Source organism: Rattus norvegicus, chromosome 1 (genome assembly GCF_021556685.1).
Source record: "Rattus norvegicus strain SHRSP/BbbUtx chromosome 1, alternate assembly SHRSP_T2T, whole genome shotgun sequence".
Classification (NCBI taxonomy): domain Eukaryota; kingdom Metazoa; phylum Chordata; class Mammalia; order Rodentia; family Muridae; genus Rattus; species Rattus norvegicus.
The window spans coordinates 78,119,981-78,144,730 of NC_141534.1; the positions used below are offsets into that span (position 1 = coordinate 78,119,981).

The following is a 24,750-nucleotide window of genomic DNA, read 5'->3' on the forward strand; positions in this document are numbered from 1 at the left end:
AAAAATGGATTTCACGATGTTGAAAGGCAGGTTGGGATGCCCGTGGGTGTGGAGACGAGTCTCAAAAGAGGAGTTATATCAGGCCACGAGGAAATGTTCACTGATCCAAAAGGCACCACACGTGAGAAAATGTTTCTCCCAAGCAACGATGATGTTCCTTCAAGAATCGGGCTCTCGGTGTCCAGTATGCCTGGAAGGCATTTGAGGCATCATTTTGATAGGAAGTGCTGTATAAAAACAATTCTCAGGAATATAGAAACTATGGCCCTAATTCATACAAATCTGTGGAAATGCAATTTGAATGTAATGCCTGTGGAAAGTCACGCAATCAGAGGCATATGAGGATCCATAACAGGGAGAAATCCTTTAAATGCACCAAGTGTGGACAAGCATTCAAAATGCTGTGGAACCTGAATAAATGTCAAAAACCTCATCCAGAGAGAAAAGTCTTCAAGTGTGAAGAATGTGGAAAAGCCTACAGGCAGGAGATCAATCTTGTTCAACATCAGAAAACCCATACTAAAGAGAAAACCTATAAATGCGAAGCTTGTGGGAAAGCCCTCGCCTGAGTGTCATGTTACAGTAATCATAAGGAAATCCATGAGGAGGAGAGAGCCTATGAGTGCAATGTATGTGGCAAGTCCTTCAAACAGAACTCAACCTTCAGCCAACTTAAAAACACTCACAAGGAACCGAAGCCACCCAGTGCAAAGACTATGAAGTCTTTCATTTGCAAGTCTGCCCTTGTGGGACACCAGAGAACACACACAGGAGAGAAACCTTACAAATGTGGGCTGTGTGAGAAGGCTTTTGCCCAGAAATGCCATCGATGATGAGGGAATCCATGCTGGCATGCAGGCTTACAAGTGTCACCTCTGTGACAGGGCTTTTGTCCAGAAGAGAAACCTTACTCAACATGAAAAAACCCACACTGGGGAAAAATCCTATGACTGTAATAGATGTGGGAAAGCCTTCACTCTGAAGTCTAACCTCCACGTGCCTCAGAAAACTCGCAAATGTGGAGAGTGTAACAAATGTGAGAAATCATTCAGCCGGAAAGAATACCTTGATTTTCATAAAAAGCTCCATTATGAGCTAAAACCTTATAAATGCTCTGAGTGTGGAAAGACCTTTGCTGACAAGGCATATCTTGACAGACACCAAAAAAGAATTCCCACTTGATAGGGACTTTGAGCACTTCAAAAGTTACAGGAAATTGTCCTGTTATAGGCTAGCATGGAACGCACATTCCAAAATTAAGTCCAAAATGGCCGCATTTTGTCTGTCGCAGTCTATCACAGAGAACACAGAGTCCTTAAGCTGACTGTGACTATCCTTTTGAGGATCAGTTTAACTCATTTATTCATAGATGCTATATATATATATATATATATATATATATATATATATATATATATATATATATATATATATATATATATATATATATATATATATATGCCATGTGTGTGCAGGTGCCTGGGGAAGCCAGGAGATGATCTCAGGTAAGTTACAAGGGTTGTGAGCTGCCTGAATTAGGTGGTGTGAATTGACTTTATTCCTCTGAAAGAGCAGCAAGTGCTCCTAAATGCCAAGCCATCTCTCCAGCCTCCTGTTTTTTCTATTTAAAAAAAATTTTTTTTTATTTTTTTCTTTTCTTTTTTTTTTTTTTTTTCCCCAGATCTGGGGACCAAACCCAGGGCCTTGCGCTTGCTAGGCAAGCGCTCTACCACTGAGCTAAATCCCCAACCCCTTTTTAAAATTTTTATGTATTGTGTGTGTGTGTGTGTTTTTCACCTGCATGTATGTCTGTGCCACATATGTATCTGGTGCACGTGGAAGGCAGCAGAAGGTATCAGGTCTCCATCCGTGAACGACTGCGTGGATGCAGGAAATTAAACCCAAGTCCTCTGGAAAAGCAGACAATGCTATTAGCTCTTAGGCCATCTCTCCAGCCCCTGGTTTGATGTTTTTGAAATGGAATCTTATACTGCCCAGTCTGGATTTGAACTTCTGGGCTCAGGTGATCCTCTTGCCTCAGCCTCCTTAGTATCTGGAGCTTCAGATACATGACACCATGTCTGATATTCAGCAAATATGTATGCAGTGCCTTTTGACACACATGACTGAAGAGATACCAACAAACCATATGTGTCCAAAACGTTCGTGAAGTTTTTATTTGTTTTCATGGAGTTTTATTCTAGTGACTAATAACCCGTAGTACCATTTCTTTGATAGTTCACATCAGAAAACGTAACATTATATTGCTTAACAATATGTTAAGCAGATTGGTTGTGTATTTTATTTAGAACTTGTTGCTGTTGTCCCCCCTCCCTCCTTCCCTTCCCTCCCTCCCTCCTTCCCTCCCCCCGCCACTGTGTGTGTGTATGTGTGTGTGTGTGTGTGTGTGTGTGTGTGTGTAAAACACACAATACTGGGGATGGAACTTGGGGCCTTACATGTGGGATTCACTTACTCTAATGACAAGCTCCATCCTCAAACTAACCCACTGGAAATCTGAAACATTGTAAGAGGAAGCTAGGAGTGATAGCACATGCCCATCATCTCAGAACTTAAGAGCTGGAGACAGGAGCATCAGGAGTTCGAGGTCATCCTATGGTGAGATGGCTCAGTGGGGACCAGCAACTTGAGTTTGATGCCTGAGACCCACATGGTAGCAAAGAACTGACTCCCACAAGTTGTCTTCTAACCTCCATCTATGAACTGGTACACACAGAGCTATTTTAAAAGGTGTGGGGGTGCTAAGCAAATGACTCTGTGGTTAAGACCATTGTATCCTCTTCCAGAGGACCTGGGTTTGATCCCTAGCCCTTATGCTGAATGGCTTGAAGTGATCTGATGTTCTCTTCTAACCTTGAAGGCATCTACACACAAACAGAATACACACACAATACACAAAGACACTGACAGAAATAAATAGAAGACCTTGTTTTTATTTAAATGGTTGGGAAGGAAGGAATGGGTAAGCATCTTCTGACTTTTAAGTCCTTGTACTTCCCCACCTCACTTGATTTTTCAAGAGTGAATAATTTATCTCAACTGGTGAAATAGGAAAACCAATCTATAATGGTAACCCCAACCAATTAGTTTCCAGATTTCATTTTTCTTGGTTTTTTACATTTTATTTTATGTATGTATATGAGTACAGTGTCACTGTCTTCAGACACACCAGAAGAGAACATCAGATCCCATTACAGATGGTTGTGAGCCACCTTGTGGTTGCTGGGAATTGAACTCAGAATCTCTGGAAGAGCAGCCAGTGCTCTTAACTCCTCAGCCATCTCTCCAGTACCTGCTTTTGGTTTTTAAATCTAATCTGTTGCAGAATTTTGGCCACTTCTGATTTGCCAAGTCTCCTATAAGTGAATCTACCTGGCAAAGCAAAGGTCACACAGGACTCTGGAAGGTAAGGTAGGCAGAAGATAACATCTTGAATTGTGTTTTGTAGGGCTGATGGTAGAGAGGAGGGTCTCACATTAACCTGGGTTAGCCTGGAATCTGACCCCTGAAAACTGAGATCATAGGCATGAGCTAAAACATCTGGCTAAGCTAGTCCACCTGCTATTCAGCCAAGCTTAGGAGATGGTTTAAATAGGTGTTTAGTAGACTAGGGAAGGGTAAAAGTGCTTATAACCAAGTATGAGGGCCTGGGTTATAGTCTCATATATGTAACTGACCCATATAAAAAGCTGGGTGTAGAGGCATGTTCCTATGACTCAGCAGCGGGGAAAGGGAGACAGGAAGACCCTGTAGTTTGCTGGTCAACCAGTCTAGCTGCTTCAAGTAGTTCTAGTTCTTGTCTCCCAAAAAGTTAAGGTTGGTAGGCAGGGGTGAAGATACCCAACATCAAGTTCTGGCCTACATATACATATATCACATATATATATATATATATATATATATATATATATATATATATATATATATACACATACACACACATAAATGTTTAGACATAACAGAGTGCTCAAGAAATTCTTGGAAACTGGAGGTAATGTCCATTTCCAGTTCAGTAGTTGGCTCTACGTTTATTAAAAACCATGGTTAATTTATGAGTTATATTGTGTAGATTCACTTTGCTTAACTATACATACATATAAAAAAGTATGTGATATATCTGTATGTATGTATGTATGTATGTATGTATGTATGCATGTATGCATGTATGTATGTATGTATTATAGAGGGGGTTTCTCTCTATGTAGCCCTGTCCTAGATCTCTGCAGACCGGGCTGGCCTTGAACTCAGAGACCCACCTGCCTCTGCCCTTTTAATGCTGAGATTGAAGGGGTATACTACTACTACATCCAGCCTGTTTTTATTTTTTTCCTTTGAATTACATTTTTATTTATTTGGAGGGTAGCACATGGAGGTCAGAAGGGAGGACTACTTGTGGGAATCAGTTCTCTGGTTTCCTCATAAGTATCCCTGGGATCAAACTTAGATTATTAGCCTCGGCAGCAAGCACCTTAACCTGCTGAACCATCCCCTGAACTCCAAACGCATTTTTTGAGATGGAGTCATGTATCCCTCACTGGCCTCAAACTCACTATAAAACCTTGAACATTGGTACCTGCTTTCGTCTCCTAAATGCAGTGATTATAGGCCTATGTCACCGTTGCACATGGCTTATGTGGTGGTGAGGATACGACCCAGAACTTTCCCCATGTTGGATAAGCACTCTACCAAAGGAGCTATGTCCTCAATCCCCTGACATTTTAAATAAAATCCTTTCAATGGTAAAAAAAAAAAAAGAAAGAAAGAAAGAAATGATTTTTTGAATTGTAGGCATGTTCTAGAGCAATGGTTCTCAATCTTCTTAATGCCGCAGCCCTTCAATGTTGTTGCTCACGTCGTGGCGATAATGCAGGTCGTCATGCTTTGATGACCCCCCCCCCCAACCATAAAATTGTTTTGTTGCTATTTCAAAAGTAATTTTGCTATTGTGTATTGTAATGTAAATTTCTGATGTGTTATGGAGTACGCTTAAACACGACACAAATTCAATGACTCAAACACCAGATCAATGCAGATGAAAAACATTTATTGTAATTAAGCCACTACTGATCAATCACAGCCAAAGAACAGACTCAGAAGCTGAACTGCATCCTGAAGGGAAATTGTACAACATATTTAAAGGACAAGACCACAAACCAAGGGGGAGCGGGGTAGGTTGTAGCACTGCTCTACCATATTTTGACACAAGGGGTTGAGCAAGGGAGTTTTCACCAAACAGGTTAGGAGTAGGTTCCTGGACCCGGGAACATGAACTTAGTAATGACCCTGCCAACAAGATGGAGTTGTTCTTGAGTTGTTTGGACTCAGACAACTGTTTCCTTACAATAGAAGCTATTCAGCTATTAGGAAGTCCCCAGCTCCCCTAGGGCTAGGGAGCTTGAACTTAGTCTCTCCCCATGATTAAATGGAGTCTGAAAAATGAAGCGGATGTATTTAGGGTGGGTTTCTTTTGCCTGCTCCCAACATACTGCCTATCTGATAGGCAATCTCCTGCAAAAAGGTCCTTTGACCACCACCACCCCAAAGGAATGGCAACCTACAGGCTGAGAACTGCTGTTCTAGACTAATCTTTTCCCCAAATCACCCTCACTTAATTTTGCCCCATATTTTATAAATTACCAGGCTTTTAGTATTTATTTAATGAATTTAATGTAGGAATGTTGTCTGCATGCATACCTTCATAAGAGAAGAGGGCATCAGATCCCTTTATAGATGGTCCTGAGCCACCATATGGTAGGTGGGCATTGAACTCAGGACCTCTGAAAAAGCACACGGTGTTCTTAACTGCTCAGCAGTCTAATCAACCCAAATTAGATGGTAGATGGTTTTTTTTATAATTGACATTAATGTTGTGTGCACTGGTGTTTTGTTTGCATGTATGTCTGTGTGAGGGTATCAGATCCCTTTGTAACTGGAGTTGCAGAGTCATGAGTTGCCATGTGGGTGCTGGGAACTGAACCTGGGTCCATCTGGAGGAGCAGCAGTGCTCTTAAAAGCTGAGCATCTCTCCAGCTAGTATTTTTCTTATAACCTCAAAAATCTTCTAAACGTTTGTACATGCTCTTATATAGTATATTAGCACTGTGAATTTTATAAGCTTTTCACGATTAGCCACGGGCTATGAATATATGGTACCCCTTTGAAGGTAGAATTAAGCAATGTTTTAATACATATAGGTGTTTTGTCTGTACACTACAAAGACAGAAGAGGCCATTTGATCCTCTGGAACTGAAGTTACAGATGGTGTGACCCCATGCGAATACTGGGAATCGAACCTGGGGTCTCTGAAAGAGTAGAAAGTAATCTTAACCATGTCTCCAGGCCCAAAGAGGAATTTGGAAAATAACACTTGTGTAATGTTTGCACATGGGTGCATGCATGCACATGTGAAGGCCAGAGGACACTCAGTGCTTTCTTCTCCCACTTCCTATTTTTGTTTTTTAAATACAATCTCACTGTGCCATACTCTTACCATTTTGGCTGCTGGTTGGCTAGTGAGCTCTAGAATCTGCCTTTGCTGTCTGGTGCTAGAGTCACAGGCATACATGCATGGCCATCACCAGGGTGCTGGGGATTTGAACTCAAGTCCCCATGCTTGCACATGACTCTTACCTACTGAACTATCTCCCTAGGCCCTTGAAAGTGCCTCTGTACTATTTTTTCATGTTTGAAACACTGTTAGATGTGGTGTTGGTGTCTCAGATCAGGTTACACAGTGTAGACAGCTTGTTGTACTTCCCCTTGCAGAATCAGTAGAAAGCATGCACTACTATTTAACTGCCTCATGGCACGAGGCTTCTTCCTTCCTTTGGAAACTCAGGGGAACCTTGCCTTGTCTTGAGTTGAAGGTTCTCTTTAGAACCCCTCCATACTGTTTGTGGTATTACTATTTTCTAATGAAGCTCTCACCTGCAAGATGATCTAGCCCTTGTCCTCTACCTTGAACCACCCATTTCTCATGTCAACCATGATTTAAATCTAACAAATATATTTGGCACTTTAAAGTGCTTTAAAATTTTCATTGGGTTAGGCATGGGGGTGCAAACCTTCAATACCAGCACCCAAGAGGCAGGGCCAGGGAAAATTTCTTGAGTTTAGGGATAGCCTGATCTACATAGAGTTCCAAGACAGCCAGAGCTACATAGTAACATCTCAAAAGATTAAATTTTAGGGGCTAGAGAGATGGTTCAGCAGTTAAGAGCACTGGCTGTTCTACGAGCCCCAAATTCAATTCCCAGCAACCACATTGAGGCTCACAACCATCTATAATGAGATCTAGTGCTCTCTTCTGATGTGTAGGCCTACAGGTAGGCAGAACACTATACACATAATGGGTAAACCTTTAGAAAGTTAGATTTTATTCATTCATTTATTCATGGGTGTTCATCTGATAGCTTCCCTAGAGGTCAGAGGACAACTCATTGGAGTTAGGTCACAGGGCTTGAAGGCAGGTGTTTTTCCCCACTGAGTCCTTAGAGTGCCTTGCAATTTGCAAATGCTACCTATTTCATTTCCTGTGTAACTTTAATGTACCCTGTAATTCTGAGAAGCACAAAACCAGGTGGTGGGCAGCTATATAATCTCATGGATGAATCACAAACACACATGGAAAACAATGGTTTTAATAAACTGACAAAAGAACAGCACATATGAATTTGGGATAAAACCAATGAGGAGGCTCTGGATGACATGAGTGATTTATATACACTAAAATTCAATAAGACACTCCACACACTAAATAAATATTTCTCAAACTCTTAAGTAACTACTGGTATTGTTTCTGACGTTGAACCCCAGCATTAGAACTTATAATTAGCTCCTTGCTGTGTTGTACTGGTTCAGAACAACATTTTAAAAGCATCATGCTTTGCTCTTATGGATAGCACGCGCACACACACACACACACACACACACACACACACACACACTAAAATTAGAATGAAAGCCAAGAGATGGCTTAGTGTTTAAAAGTGGAAACTGCTCTTGCAGAAAACCTAAGTTCAGTTCCCAGCACCCAAGTCAGGCAGCTTACTATCACTTGTATTCCCATTCTAGGCTATCTCATGCCTCCTGCCTCCAAGGACACGCCAGTCACACCTAACATAGGTATTGGGAAATCAAGCTTGGGTCCTCTCTCAGAGTAGTCTGCACTCTCAACTACTGTACCTTCTCTCCAGATTCCCTATTATCATAGTTAACAAATGGTAGTCTCAAAATGATGAGTTTTATTAACGTCTGTGAAGAAATTAAAACCACCACAAAACAAGAAAAGCACCATTTAGCCTTGTAGGAAAGAATGGTGCATAGCCTGCGATAGCAAGGCCTGGGTTTCTGTTTTAGTATGTCCGTTCATTTTTTGTTTTTGGCCGAGTTTTCATCTTGAGTTATGTGACTCTTCTTCGTTATGGGCAAGATTTAGAACTCTTCTAGGATATATGTAAGGCCATTAAGCAGTGTTGAGAAATAATCTATGTCCCTCTTTTCTTCTTTAGATGTGCTAAGGACCTTGCACTCCGATGCTTTTTTCAACAGTTCCTCAAAAATCTCATTATGCATGTAAAAGAAAATGTATCCAGTGTGAAGCCTATTCTCCTGACTGGAGGGATCTGGATTCTCGAACACTTGGACATCACTGTAAAGGAGCCAGGCTTGCCTTTGGAAGTCATACACATCACTTACGTAATGGCCTGAATTTGGGGAGCTCCCAAAATGGCTGACAACACTGACGAGCCTGTAATTATGAAGATTGTCTCCCATCTCCTCATCCTTTGATTCATCAGAACCCAATGCAAAGGAATGCGGATCATCTTCCTCAAATTCTGAAGACCTGCTCAGGTCCTTCTCTGGGTCTTCCAGAGAACTTCTCATATTTGCAAATGATGCCGGTAGATACGAACCCTTGATTCGACCCCCATGATTCTGGTGGAGTTTTGACAGCTCACTGTTAGTACGGCCATCTGGCTTTCCATAGTACTTAAATTCTGGATTCTCTGGAACCTCTTGAAGACCCATCTCTGCAAGACCTGGGTCTTGGATGCTCATAGGCTCACAGAGCATAGGAAGGAAGCTGTATCCGTCACCCATCATTGAGTCAGGTGCTGGAGATATCTTCTGTCTGAATACCCTGTTTTCTGTCTTCAATAGTTCTGGGTCCAGCATAGAACCACTTTCCAGGCCTCTCTGCTGCTCTTCTTCACTTTCATCCTCATACATTATCTGGAAGCTTTGTATTTCGGCATCCACGCTGGATCCAACCTGTAGAACCAGGGGGTCACTGGATTCAGAAATCACCTTCTTAGACGACATTGACTGGCTAAAGATCTCAGGCATCAGCCCTGGAGAGACATTTGGGATATCATAGTCTCCCTTAGGGGGTGTATTGATCAAGGGAAATGGTAACTTCCTGTTTTCATGGCAATGGGAAGATATATTCAAATACTGAGAAATCTCAACTGGCTGCTCACTCTTCACTGGCAACAAGTCAGTGGTAACTTGGTAGCGTTTCAGATGAACAATGAGGACCCTGGGGAGTCTCCTCAATGTGTACTTGAGAACAGAATTCTTGTTCTTGCATTTCTCGCAGTTATGCTCAATTTTTTCTGGTGTGAAGAACAGATCAAAAGACTTTTGAATTGAGAGAGGGTGTGTTTTTGTCCCGTGGTGCAGGTCGATGGAGAGGTAATTGCTCACTTCGGTCTTGAGAGTAGCCTCCCCACAGCCTTCACAGATGATGGAGCTATGCAGCTCAAATTCAAAATTAGCACCAACGGGACAAACAAACCTTTTGGCTCCAGCACACGTTGGTTCATTTTTCCTCTCAGTGTCCCACATGGCATTTACTTTTTCCATGTTCAGTTTCAGCTGGTCTAAACACAGACTTAAAAACTCATGGGCATCATTCTGTTCGTTGCCCGAGAATGTGTCTGCAACTGTGGAGATGGACTTCTTCACACTGGTGAGTAACTCGCCCTTGATCTCTATATCTCGAATGTCTTTCAAGACAAGAAGCTGGCTTAAGGGCATGATAAGGTCATCGTAGGAAACTTTCTCCCATGGGATACCTTGAGTGAGTAAGTCCTTTGCAAAGGTTGGAATTCCAAAGACAGATTGTAAGATGGAATTCATGTAGCAAGTATTTCCCAAATTGGGGAAGCCTTCACGCTTTAGCTGCTTCAGGTAATTGTCTGGAGGAGGCTGGATTCCGTTATGTGTTATGATCTCCAGGCCAAATATCGATAAATCTCTGTCATCAGAGCACGTCGCGATTGGGAGAACAGTGCCGTCTAGGGTAGACTTTCCATAGACTTTGGAACTGAAAGCAGGTTCAAGCTTCCAATTGTTGCGCTTTTCTTGTTCCCTTAAAGCCACAGCTTTCTCGGCTTTGCCTCCTCTATTCCTGGAGTAATACCGCCTGGATTTCTTTTTTTGTTCAGGATTATTTTCTTTGAGAATATCCTTGGTGGTCACTTCTACAGTGGATGGTGATGGTTCTGTCTTCCTTTTTCTGCCTTGTTTTTCTCCTCTCTTTTTTTCAGTATGACTGCCCGTGGTGTTTGACATACAGAGTGGCATCTTCCGGGAGAGCAGTGTCCCACTCTCTAGGGCAGTATTCAGGGAAACACAGACTACGTCTTGGTTCTCCCTGAAAAATGGGTCGCTGATTTCAAGAGTATCCTGATTACTCATGGACTCCATGGGTTGCTGGGATTCACATGGAGTGGACGAATCCAGGAATGACTTCAAATGCTCAACATCTGCGGAGGATAACTTGTCAATGAGTAAGGACGTGTCATCTCTCAAAGTTAAATCCAGATGATACAGTCCCAGCTCGCCACTAACCACTACACCTGTAACGTTATCACCCAGCTGAAAAACCCTTCTCCTCTCCTCCAACTTAAAAGAAACCACCAGATTAACTTTCTGTTTTCTTTCTACTATTTCGATGACTGCTTCTTTCCACTGAGATGCCCTGGTGTGCTTGCTCCTGTTTGTGCTGCGGATCTGGACCAAACCATGTATCTTTAGGTGAGCCATTCTTTCTTCACAAATAAAACATGTACGATCTAAAAACAAAACACAAAAACACAACACACACAAACACTGTAACTCAAAATGTATCTATTGTAATGTTTTGGGGTTTTTGGTTAAACTCTTAACTGACCACAATTAGCTTCTAGTCTTTTCTTTAATGATCACCTGGAAATAGAGTCTCAATGTGTTTTTAATCTAGGTTAGGTTGGCCCAGGGGGATTGTTTAATTACTGTGAAAAGACCCAACTTGAAAGGGTGTGGCACTACTCCCTGGTCTAGTGTACCAAACTACTTAAGAGTAGAGACAGATCACTGAGCATCAAGCTTGTATGTGTGCATTCACTCTCTGCTATGTATTAGCTGTGGCTGTCACATGTCCAGCTGTTTCAAGCTCCCTACACCATGACTTCCCCAAAGTGATGGACTGTGTGACTGTAGACTAAAGTAGATCTTTCTCCCCTAAGTTTGTTTGTGTGCTTACTTGTTGGTCAGCGTGCTTTATCATAAAAATAGAAATGAAACACTAAGTACCGGAAGTAAAATTAGGTAAAATGCTGTGATGTTGGGCTCTGGTGCCTCTGCTGTCTTCACTGTTGTGCCGGAGACGGTGGAAGTCCTGGTCAACCTCTAGTCTCTTATGCCAATGAGACAGTTGTGGCAATATGAGGTTGAGTCCTCGTCACCTCCGGTGCTGGCCTTTCTGATTGCAGATTCCAGATGCAGACCCAAGTCCTGAAGTGGTTACAATGGTAATAATCAAAGAGTGTTAAAAAAAAAAAGAGAGAGCACGTATATGAGAGGACTGAAGATAAAGCTCACAGTTAAGGCCTTCAGCATGCAAAAGGGCCCACACTCATTCAACCCTGAGAATCATACACACACACACACACACACACACACACACACACACACACACACACACACGAGCTTTGTCAGTGTATCTCGTGTATCTCTATAATTCCACCACTTAAGATGCTAAACCAAGAGATGGACAGATGTGAGGCAAGAATAGGGTGTGTGATGAGACTGTGTGCGTGCATGTGATATGAGACCACAGTGGGGAAGGAAAGAAGAGATCAGAGAAGGAGGGAAGGGAGTCAGTCTGAGGCTAACCAAGGCTACATCATACATTAGACTGGTGTCAAAAGCTAAACACAGCTGGCAAGATGGTCGGGTGAGTAAGGGGCTTGCTGCCAAGCCTGACAACCTGAGTTTGATCCCTGACACCCACAGGTGGAATGAGAGACTGACTCCTGCAGACTGTTCTGTCACCTACACACTCATGCTATAATGTGTAAGAATACAGCATATACAAACAAATAAATATAATTAAAAAAAACTGCACAGGTAAGTTACCCAGAGTCCTAGCACTTGGGAGGTAGTCAAGCCCCTCTCTGTGTGTTTGAGGCCAGACTGGTTGACATAGAGTTCCAGGGCAGCCAGGTCTGCATAGAAGACCCTGACTCAAAAACAAAAGGATTGGCGTAAAAAACAAACAAACAAACAAAAACACAAAAATTGCACAAAACCAAACAAAATCTAGGGGAACAGACACATCCAGACAGAAGTCTCCTGTATCCCCAGGAATCTGAAATAAAACACGGAGATGTGTTTGCAAGAAGGGGTATGGAGGACTGTTCAATACCAGGTGAAAACTAGAAAAACCACAAGAACAACAATACCAACCAACTGGAGCTCCCAGACACTAAACCACCATCCACAGACTACACATGGACAGACCCATGGCTCCAGCTGCATATGTAGCAGAGGATGGCCTTATTGGGCACCAAAGGGAGAAGAAGCCCTTGGTCCTGCCAAGGCTGGAACCCCCCCCAGTATAGGGGAATGACAGGGTGGGGAGGCGGGAAGGGGTGAGTGGTTGAGTAGGGGAAAGGGGAAAAATGTAAATTAAAAAATCTAATAAAAAATGTGGAAAAAACCCTTGAAATACTAAACTTTAATTTTAAAAAAAGACTTATTTATTTGTAGGCTGGCTGTTATAATCCCAGTACAGGATAGGAAGAAGGATATGTGACTTGGAGGCTAACCTGGTCTACATAGCCAGTCCCAGGAAGGCTACAGAATAGACTCTACTTCAAAATTATTACTATTTCTTATTGCATAGTGTATGGATGTTTTGCCCACTTATATCATCTGTGCCACCACACGCATGCAGTGCCCATAGATATCAGAAGACAGCAGCAGATCCAGTGGAACTGTAGTCACAGAGGGTTGTGAGCCACCATTTAGGTGCTGGGACCTTAACAGTTGAGCCATATCTTCAGCCTCTGAACTTAGAATTCATAAGGGATACTAAAGACTCTCAAATAGAACTCTAAAGGAACACATTAGGGTACAAATTATCCTCCGAGAGATCAAGCAAATAGCAGAGGGAAATCCTTAAGCTGTAACAACTGACATAAAAGTATATAACTGATAAAAAGTAGTTAGGGTTGGCTTTGCTTTGGGTTTTGTTTTTTTTTTGTTTTTGTTTTTGTTTTGTTGTTGTTGTTTTCTGATACATGGTTTCACTGTGTAGCTCTGACTGTTCTGGAACTTACTATATAGACCAAGGTGGCTGCAAATACATAGAACTCCTCCTGCTGGGGCTGGAGAGATGGCTCAATGGTTAAGAGCTATGATTGCTCTTGCCAAGGTCCTGAGTTCAGTTCCCAGCAACCACATGTTGGCTCCCAACCATCTGTAATGGGATCTGATGCCCTCTTCTGGTGTGTCTGAAGACAGTGACAGTGTACTCACATAATACAATAAATAAATAAAACTTAAAAAAAAGAAAAGAAATTCTCCTGCCTCCGCCTCCAGAGTGCACGCCATGCCCAGTCTTAAAGACTAGCATAGTATACAAACGAAAGGCCTCAGAAGGGACCAGAGCATCTCTGCTATCGCCAGTGAATGTCCAATGGGCCACCCCTCCACAGGCTAAGAAGGAGACCACCTCCAAAAATGCTGTGGACAAGGGTGGCAGGAAGTGACTTGGACGCAGACTTACAATAGCACAACTATCCTGACAGGAATGGAGTTACTCTTTTTTGTTGTTTTATGTTTTATGTCTTTTGGTTTTCGAAACAGGGTTTCTCTGTGTAGCCTTGGCCATCTTGGACCTCACTCTGTAGACCAGGTTGGCCTCCAACTCAGAGGTCCACCTGCTTCTGCCTCCCAAGTGCTAAGACTAAAACTCCGAGATCTGCCTGCCTCTGCACCACACGTGCTAGGATTAAAGGTTCCTGCGGCAGAGTCAGTCCCCTGTAAAAACTTAAAGAGAGCTATGTACCATGAGACCTCAAAACAAAAACAAACAAACAAATAAACAAATAAAACCCACAGTGGATGTAATCAAATACAGAATTATTGGGACTCAAAGGCGTATACTTCTTAGAAGACTCAGCCTAACATCTCCCTTCTGACATGTAAAAGGTAAAATGGCTCTCTCATAGGAGATGCCATTCCATGCCCTCCAAACTCTCAAAGATGCTTAGATGTTCTGTTTTACTCTGGTTTGTTTTTTTGAGACAGGTTTTTCCGTGTAGCCCTGGCTATCCTGGAACTTGCTCGTAAACCAGGCTGGCCTATGTGGCTCTGCCTCCCAGTGCATGCCCTATCACCAACCACATTCTTATTCCTCAAAGTTCATGGTCCCGCTCTGTCATAAGCTTCTTCTATTTAATATATATATGTAATATATGTGTGTGTGTGTGTGTGTGTGTGTAGACATATACATGTCTATATATGTAATACATATATACAATATTATATACACATATAATATATAATATATACATATACAATATTATATACACATATAATATATAATATATACATATAACACATAGCTATATACATATATCACATAATATATGTATAAATGTGTATAATAATACATATATGTAATATATACATATATGTATCATATATGTATATATATTTGTTTGTTTTTGTTTTTCAAGACAGGGTTCATCTGTGCAGCTCTTGCTGTCCTAACACTCTACTTTGAGGCTGGCCTCAAACTCAGATCTGCCTGCCTGAGTGTAGAATTAAAGGCATGAATGAACCACAACCTTTATCTCTCACTCCTATCATACTTGCTCCTTGCTTCTCTATCTTACTGAGGCAGCATCTTGGTATGCATCCCTGGCTGGCCAAGAACTCACCAGACTGACCTGACCTTGAACTGTAGCCAGTCCTCCTATGTCTGCCTTCTTAGTGCTGGGATTACAGGCAACTATTTGCATGCCGAATCCTCCAGTATCTTTAATTTCATCTTTCCTTTTTCTCCTTTTGTTATGTAGTGTGGGCTGACCCTCAAACCTAAGGACAGATACTCCCGTTCAAGCTTAGGAGGCATTTAGAACCCCAAACAGACTTGAGCAGGCAAGCGCTTTCCCACAACACATTCTAAGACAGAAAAAATAATGAATAGTAAATACATCTTCTTTTCCTTCAGTGCAGAACACTGTTCATAGGATGGTGCCAATCATAATGAAGGTAGCTGTGGTAGCTGTGGTAGAGCATCATGGGCTTATCCAGAGGATAATTTTTATAGGTAGTTCCTCATGAATGCCAGACTTGCCTTCCAGTTGATCCTAGAGTTTGAAATAGTAAACATCCCAACCCCATCTCTCGTCAACTCGGACACCCAAACGTATCACTTTAAAGCCATAATTTCCCTTCCCTTTGTCTCCATATGTTCATAGACACCTAACAACACAACATGCATTCAGTTTAATTTCAAAAGTCCTTGTAGCCTTTACCAATTGTCTAAGAGCCCAAGCTAGAGAACCAACTCCTGAACGTTGTCCTCTGATTTGCAACACCCATGTGTAGACACACACACACACACACACACACACACACACACACACTAAATAAATTTAAGTCCAAAGTCCGTGTCAGACACTGAGACTTAAGGGAGTCTGAGACTTAATCGGCAGTTCCTGTTAAAAGTTACATTTTTCTAGGCTGGAGAGATGGCTCTGTGGTTGAGAGCGCTGACTGTTTTTTTCTGAGGACATGGGTTCAGTTCCCAGCCCCCATATAGAAGCTCACAACTGTCTGTAACTCCTGTTCCAGAGGACCCAGCACCCTCATATATACATGCAGGCAAAGCATGACTGTACATAAAACTTTAAAAAATAAATAAAACATTGCGTTTTTCTGCCAGCTGTGGTGGTGTATGCCTTTATTCCCAGCACTCAGGTAGAGGCAGAGGAATCTGAGTTGAGGGCAGCCTAGTTAACAAAGTGAGTTCCAGGACAGCCAGGGCTACACAGAGAAACGTATTCAAAAACCAAAGTTACATATTTATAACATGCAGTAAACATTCCAAATTACAAAGTGAAGTGGCTGATAGCGAGGAATTGTCAAAGAAGAACTGAAATCAAGCAGGGCAAACACAGAATCCTAAAGACAAAACACCTACACACATAAAATAAAAACAAAAGCTTAATAAAATTAAAATAAATTTCAAAGTCAAGAGAACAAAAATATATCTGGACATAGTAGTGCATGATGCAGGCCAAGGAGGCTGAAGCACGAGAAGCAAAAATTCAAAACCAGGTGGGTGAAAGGAGGAGGCAGGTGAAATCTGTTGAGTTCAAGGCCAGCCTGGTCTCTAATGTGAATTCAAGGCCAGCCAGGAGTAGATTTTTAAAAAGCCTTTTGCTTTTGCAGTGGTATTGCTGACAGCAGACTCACGGTTGAAATTGAGAGACAGAACAGGATTCTGTGAAAACTTATCCCCAACCCCAGAGAAACAGTCTAGACAGGAAGCCATTAAACAACTCTTAAAAACTGCGATGGTGATCCGGAAAAGTAGTTCTGGCAGGGGAAGTTTGACCATGCTCCATTGAGTATAAGGGCAACACAAATTGGACTTGTCTTTGGTTTTTGTTTGTTTGTTTGGTTGGTTGGTTTTTTTTTTTTATTTTTTGGAGGGCGTTGGTTTTTTCTTTTCTGTCTTTGGGGGTGGTCACAGGTTGGGGTGAGGGAGAGGGTAGACCTGAGAGTGAGTTACTGGACAGCCAAGGCTACATAGAGAACCCTTGTCTTAACAAGAAAAGAAATAAAGGAAGGAAGGAAGGAAGGAAGGAAGGAAGGAAGGAAGGAAGGAAGGAAGGAGAAAATAAATCAATCCCTCAAGCCTGGTGTGGTGGTGTATTCTTTTAATTCCAGCACTCAGGTGGCAGAGGCAGCAGGATCTCTGTGAATTCAAGGCTGAATGCTAGCCTGATCTACAAATCAAATTTCAGGACAGTCAGTGTTGTTACACAGAGAAACACTGCCATGTCTCAAAAACCAAAAACCAAAGAAACAAACAAAGAAACAAAAAATAACAACAAGAACAAAAAAAAAAAAGAAAGAAAGAAAGAAGGAAAGGAAGGAAGGAAGAAAGATGAAAGGGAGGGGGAGGGGAAAGGGAGGAAGGGAGGAAGGAAGAATTCTTAGGTTTAGCATGGTGGCTTATGTCCTTAATGTTGATACTGCATAGGCAGATGGACGCAGATATTTATAAACAAATTCCAGGCCAGCTAAGGCTACACAGTGAAACCCAGTTTCAAAAACAAACACCTCAGCAGCTCTGGGTTCAGTCAGCAGGGTGCTTCTTTGCACAAGGCCCTTGGTTTGATCCCCAGAACCTGATAAATAGGGCTTAGTGGTACACAGCAGTCATTTCAGTTCTTAGGAAGTGGAGGCAGGAGCGACAGAATTTAAATTAAGGCTATCCTCGCCTACATAGTCAGGAGCTGGAGTACATACACGGGACCCTGATTATACCTCCAAAACATTGAGAATATAGTGCTAATGACTCAGGATACAACTCTAAGAACCCACTTAAGAATTGCTTCAAATTCAAAAGCTTCTAAAGAGCAGAAAGAACAATGATCAGATAGAAGAAACAAATGGAATGTGAGGCGATTGCCAGCCATTCCCGACAAGAGCAACAACATCCAGCCTACATAAAGACCTTAAAAACAACCAACAACCAAACCCAAAACAGAACAGAGTATCCAATCACTCGGTGGGCAAACAAACGCATTCAACAGTTACAAAAAGAAACACAAGTTACTATTAAATACATGAAAAGTGTTTAACATGTGTAGTCAGCAGGAAAATACCAATCAGAAGCACAGAGGTAGCTAGTCATACAGTCTCAAGCCCTTATATCCCAGCACTCCAGAAGCAAAAGCAGGAGGATCTCTGAGTGAGGCTAGCCTGGGCTACAGAGCAAGTTACAGGACAGCTAGGGCTACACAGAGAAATCCTGTCTCAAAAACCAAACCAAACCAAACACACACACACACACACACACACACACACACACACAATGTAAACAACAACAAAACCAATAGGTAAATAGATAAAATAAGAGAAAATGAAAATAATCTTAACTTAAATAAAATGTAATAAACATTAAAAAGTAAACTTAAAACAGAGCCACAGTGTGACCTGAGAAGAGAGTGAAGGTATAGGACCGCCGAGGCCTGGGTGTTTATCTGAAGGAATCAGGGTCCGGGATCAACACTGGGCCTGAACACCTACGATCTTCCCAGACCTGTAGAAAACCAGCTTGTGGGATCAGCCTAGATGCCCGGCTACGAGTGGACAGAAAACTAAAGCAGGTGTAGAGATAAATGAATATGAATGTCTATGGACACAGCATAGTTTGATCCAGCCAAAGAGAACAAAATTACTTTAGCAGGAAAATCCGGAACGGAAACCATTTTAAGCAAACCCAGCCAGATTCCAAATGACTAGTATTTCATATTCTCTTTCATAGACAGAGTTAACATCTTTTAAAAGGGGGCTTTGACGTAGAAGAAAGCCCCTAAGGGACAGGGAAGACCTTATTTGAGACAGTGAATATGGATAAAAGTTTGTTTTGTTTTTTAAGATTTATTTATTTTCTGTGTGCGAGTTCACTGTCACTTTCTTCAGACACACCAGAAGAGGCCTGTTACAGATGGTTGTGAGCCACCATGTGGTTGCTGGGACTTGAACTCAGGACCTCTGGAAGGGCAGTCAGTGCTCTTAACTGCTGGAGCCATTGCTCCAGCCCCAGGCTTTTTTTTTAAAAAAGCACATGAAGTTGGGAGAGAAAAGTAGTGGGAAGGACAGGGGAGGGACTGGAGGAGAGGGAAATCAGGTTGGATTTGATTGAACTATGTTATATACATACATATGAGATTCTCAAATCAAAAAATAAATTGGGCAAAAATTATGGAGTTCGTTTATGTACATCTATGAAATGTCATAACGAACCCCATTACTTTCTACAAATATACACTAAAAACAACAACAACAACAACAACAAAAACAAAAAGCATGTGTTTTGGGACACGATTTCATACAGCCCAGCATAGCCTTAGATTCACTATGTAGCTGAGGATAGCCCCAAACTCCTGATCTTCTTGATCTACCATCTTTGGGGTGCTGGGGTTACAGGAATGTCCCATCATGCTCAGTTTGTGAGGTGCTGGGAACCAAGTCAAAGACTTAAAGCTTAGAGTATTGTGGGTCAGAAGTCTACAAGAGAAGCCAACTTCATGGCAGCCTCCCTCAACCCTTTTATTTTGTTCGACCATTTCTTTATGTTTGTTTTTTGCGACAAGATTATTCTTTGTAAATGCCCTGGCTGTTCTCATTGTGAAGACCAGACTGGCCTCAAACTCAGAGATCCTCCAGCTTTTGCCTCCCCTCTCCCCTCACCCCACCCCCCTACACCTCACCCCAGAGAACTTGCTCCCATCGGGCCTTCTGGTATCCTGTATATACATTTAGTAGCTGAATGAAACACTTTACTCACCCAGGTTTCTACTCAGGAATATCACAGCTGTAGAGGGCTGGTCACGGTCCTGCTGCAGGCTGTTAACTAAAAGGTCAAGCACAAAATGTAGTTTAATTTAAACTGTCCTTAAAAAAAAAAAAAAGCCACACCCACTTCTTGATGTCATCCTCTCCTAGGAAAAGGAGAGGGGAGAAAAAAGGGATAAGGGAGGAAAATGGGATAGGGATAGGGCAGGTGGGGAGCTGGGTGGTGATGATGGTGAACGCCTTTTTCTTAGCACTTGGAAGGCAGAGATAGGCAGAGTTCTGAGTTCAAGGCCTACAGAGAGAGAGAGAGAGAGAGAGAGAGAGAGAGAGAGAGAGAGAGAGAGAGAGAGAGAGAGAGAGAGAGAGTGTTCCAGGACTACACAGATCCTGTCTCCAAAAACCAAAAGCCAACCAAAACAAAAAACGAGGCTGGAGAAATGACTCCGTGCTTAAGAGCAATTCTCGCTCTTCCAGAGGACACCCCACAAGACCCCAATGTTGGGGTCCTGGCACCTATTTCGTTGGGTTGGGGTGTTTCACAATTGTCTTGGGAATCTGATTCCTTTTGATGCTCACATAATTACATAAAATGAAAATAAATATAAGTTGGGCATGGTCACCTACTCCTTAAGTCCCATCACTCAGGAGGAAGAGGCGAGCTTGACTGATAAGAAAGAGGCAGCCGGGGGTTGGGGATTTAGCTCAGTGGTAGAGCGCTTGCCTAGCAAGCGCAAGGCCCTGGGTTCGGTCCCCAGCTCCGAAAGAAAAGTGTAAATTAAAAAAATCCAATAAAAAAATTTTAAAAAAGGAAAAAAAAAAAAAAAAGAAAGAAAGAGGCAGCCTACAGAGTGGAAAAAGACCTTCACCAAGTACAAATCCAACAGAGTGCTAATATCCAAAATAAACAAGGGGAAACAAACAGGCAGAAAAAAGACAAAAACAACAACAAAAAATCAACACAATCGAAATGTTAGAGAAATGCAAGTCAAAACAACTTTGAGATTGAAAACAACCTGTCAGAATGTCCAAGATTAGTAACACAAAGGACAATTCATGGTGGCAAGGGCATGGAGCACTCCTTCACCACTGGTGGGAATGCAAACTTGTACAGCCACTGTGGAAGTCGGTGTTCCTCAGGAAGAAGGTGGTTTCTCAGGAAAACAGGAATCAATCCACCTTAAGGTCCAGGTATACCCGCTCCCGGGCGTATACCCAAAAGATGTTCTACCATCCTACAAGGACACAGGCTCCACTATGCTCACAGCAGCTTTGTTTATGTTAGCCAGAAAATGTAAACAATCTAGATGTTACCCAACTGAAGAATGCAAAGAGAAAATGTGGTTCATCTACGCAACTGAATAGTATTCAGCTATCAAAAACAAGGACATCCATGAAATTCGCAGGCGGAAGGATGCAACTAGAAATATCATCCTGCATGAGGTAACCCAGACCCAGAAAGACAAATATGGTATGTATTCACTTATGTGCAAATATTACCTGTTGAGCTAACCGAACCACAGTCTGTAGAGCCATAGAGGACAGGTATAGAGTAAGGGACTAGGGAGAACAGAGAGATTCCTTTAGAAAGGGGAAATAAAATAGAAAGATATGGGTGGAGTGGGGGATGGGAGGGTTAAGGGGGAAAAAGAAGGGAGGAGTTGTTTGGGGGAGACAGAGCCCCGACTGGCCATCTCTTTCCACTCACCACAGCTTGAGTACTGGGATTGGGTTACATCTAATTGAGTCGTTGTCCAAAGGGGTCCCATGGGAATCTCAAACAACCAGGCTGTAGCCAAGAGTGTATAGATTGCTCTGTCTACAAATTGACTGCAAGTCCCCATTACAGAAGACAACGCCCACACAACTCACCAAACGTGGAGAGGGTGAGCTGGTGCCTACATAGAACCTTCACACCTAGTATCTGTGACACAGGAGGGTAACACCGAACACTACCGAAAGAGAATCGTAAAACCCCAAACCCAGCCACAGAACCTTTGACCTAAAATCCATCCTGTCTGAAAAATATGCCAGGGCAATGAAGGCACAGGGTTTGCAGGAGCGACCAACCAGGCCCGCTGCATAAGATGGAATCTATCCCCCCAACACTGCTTGGGTCCCCAAGATTCAGAGACTGAGATAACCCAGGGACCTAGGGAAAAACCAAATGCTACTGTCCTAAAACCAAGGGGGAAAATGTAGTGATAAAATGACTCCTAATGGCACTCTGCTATACTCATCGATCAGTGCCTTGCTCAGCCATCATCAGAGCGTCTTCCTCCAGCGGCAGATGGGAACCCATGCCCACTGGGGCGTGTCCATTGGTGTCCTTCATCCCACGTTTGGTGAGATGAGATGGGTATAGCTTCTGACATTAGCAGAGACAATCTCACAGCAAACTCCCTGATCCTAGGCTCTCTCAATCTTTTTGCCCCTTCTTCCAAAATGTTCCCCAAGCCTTCGTTTTTTACAGATGTTCCAGATTACTCTAACAGTTGCAGTGGTTTGAGTGGGATGTTCCCCATTAGCGCTCTGATTTTGTGTACTTGGGTTCTGGTAAGTAGCCCTGTCTGGGGAGGCTTCGGAGGCATGGCCTTGCGGGACTGAATGAACCACTGGGGATGGGCTTTGAGGTTTCAAAGGTCATGTGTTACTTCCAGTGGGCTCTCTTTGCTTACTGTTTAAGCTTCAAAATGTGAGCCCTCAGCTGTTGTTCCAGCCATCTTCTGCCCTCTGCAGGAGAGATGGCTCAGCGGTTAAGAGCTGCCATTCCAGAGGATCTGAGTTTGAGTTGCCAGCACCCACATCAGGCAGGTCAGAACCACCTGGAACTCCAGGTCCTTCTCCTGAACCCACACACATGTGCCACGCACTGACGGGAGCAAGTGAGTGAAAATAAATCTTAAGACACGCACTGTGTGTTCTCCACGATCCTCTGTGATGTGTAATTGACAGCATAGTTGGTTGATTTACACCAGATTCCCCCATAATGGATGATTAACCTTCTGCCTAGTGGCGCACACGATGCTGGTCACCGTCACAGAAGATAATAACAGAGCTGAAGCTTTCCATCTCTGACTGAAACATCCTTACTCGGCATTTGCCTATCCAAAAAGTTCTTTTATTCGAGGTCAAGAAACGCAGGTAAAAAACAAAAACAAAACAAAACAAAAAAAACAAAAAACAAACAAACAAACAAACAAACAAACAAAAAAAAAACAACGTAGGTCACCGGTAGAGCACCTGTTTAGCATGCACATGGGCCTGGGAGACATTTCTAGTGCTGCAGAAACAGCTGCAGGACAGGGTGCTGCCTTTAAGCCCAGCACTAGGAAGCAGAGGCAGGATGATCTCTGTGAGGTTGAAGCCAGTCTAGCTGACACAGTTCCAAGTCAGCTAAGCCTACGTGATGGTAAGACCCTATCTCGAACAGTAGCCACAACCACCAAACGGCAGCAGAGGTTGATATTGAGATAAAAGTAAAAGGTGCAAGTGCACGAGAAAACCTCTAAGAAAGCGTAGTTTAAGTCTTTTCTCACCCAGATAGGTATATAGGGCGATGCCTGTGAAAACAGCTTGATGTAGCAATTCTAGTGGGTATCTATGGATCAAAGCATGTGCACCGAAATCTATATCCATTGAATTTCCTTACATTGATTTATGTGTATGTGTTTTGCCTGCATTAATGTAAGGCACCATAGGAAGAGGGGATTGGAACCCTGACTGGAGGTACAGATGGTTGTGAGTTGCCATGTGGGTACTGGGAACTAAACCTGCTACGTCTGTAAGAGCAACATGTTGTTCTTAACCATTGACCCACCTCTCTTGCCTCCTAGATCCCTTTTTTGTTTGTTTTGCTTTGTTTTGTTTTGCTTTTCAAAACACGGTTTCTCCATGTAGCCCTAGCTATCCTGGAACTCCCTGTGTAGACCAGGCTGGCCTGGAACTCAGGAGATCTGCCTGCTTCTGCTAATGGCCCGCGCTCTAGATTCAATTTTTTGACTTGTTAACCAGTCAGCAAAAAGACAGATCTGGGGATACATCCCGGTTGCTTAACTTGCAGGAAGCCCTCGCTCACTACTTAGCAACACATAAGGCTGGCCCTGAAGCATCCCTATTCCTTCACAAGTCGGAGATCAGGACTTCAAGATCACCAAAGACTAAGACACAGTAAATTCAGGGTTAGCCTGTGCCACATAAGACCCTGCCTCAAAACGAAACAAAGAGAAACATATACGACATGCATGTACACATGTGCACACCATATCATGAATCCACAGGCACATGCCACAGGCATGCATGCACGCTGGTACACAGGCACTCAAAAAAAAAAACCTTTTCTTTTTTGTTTGTGTCTACCACCATCTCGTGGCAGAAAGTAGCAACTGCTACAGAAATTCACAGGCTCGGTAAAGACCAAGCCTTCAGGAGAGCCGTTTGTTTTGCATAGGCTTAGGCCCACTCTCTAGGAAGTGGGCTTTATTACTGCTCTTCAGCGAATGTCCACATGCATATGTATGTAGACACACGACAGAATCCTTAAAGATAAGCGTTCTTGGGTTGTTGAAGTATGTTGCATTCACAAGCTGTATTTTGATTCTTGTAATTTTTTTTCTCCAGTCTTTCTGACTTAAAATGGAACATATTTGACAGGTTTATATGATTAAATCTACTGTTTCAGAAACCCCCTTATATATTTTTAAAGATTTATTTAGTTTTACTTTATTTGTATAGGTGTTGTGCCTCCTTGTCTGTGAACCATTCCGGTGCAGTTCTCTCAGAGGCTAGAGGAGGGCATAGGATTCTCCAGAACTCTGTGCGTACTTGGAATTGAGCCTGGGTCCTCCACAAGGA

General features: G+C 42.6%; 1 protein-coding gene and 1 pseudogene across 6 annotated transcripts in view; one reads left to right on the plus strand and one right to left on the minus strand.

Annotated features, from left to right (window-relative positions):
* Zim3 (zinc finger imprinted 3) lies at nucleotides 263–1,186 on the plus strand (annotated as a pseudogene).
* Nucleotides 5,049–24,750, minus strand: part of Usp29 (ubiquitin specific peptidase 29) — a 223,445-nt gene continuing 203,743 nt past the window's right edge. For 5 of the 6 annotated variants that reach the window (XM_087568097.1, XM_087568067.1, XM_087568087.1 and 2 more), the window contains exons 7-9: nucleotides 19,892–19,957; nucleotides 11,602–11,802; nucleotides 5,049–11,102 (exon numbers count right to left, since the gene is read on the minus strand). In XM_087568097.1, the coding sequence (XP_087424223.1) occupies nucleotides 8,455–11,073 (2,619 nt within the window). In that variant the 5' untranslated portion in view covers nucleotides 11,074–11,102; nucleotides 11,602–11,802; nucleotides 19,892–19,957 and the 3' untranslated portion in view covers nucleotides 5,049–8,454. The remainder of the gene's footprint in view (nucleotides 11,103–11,601; nucleotides 11,803–19,891; nucleotides 19,958–24,750) is intronic. The other variant, NM_001108465.1, reaches the window with a different exon arrangement.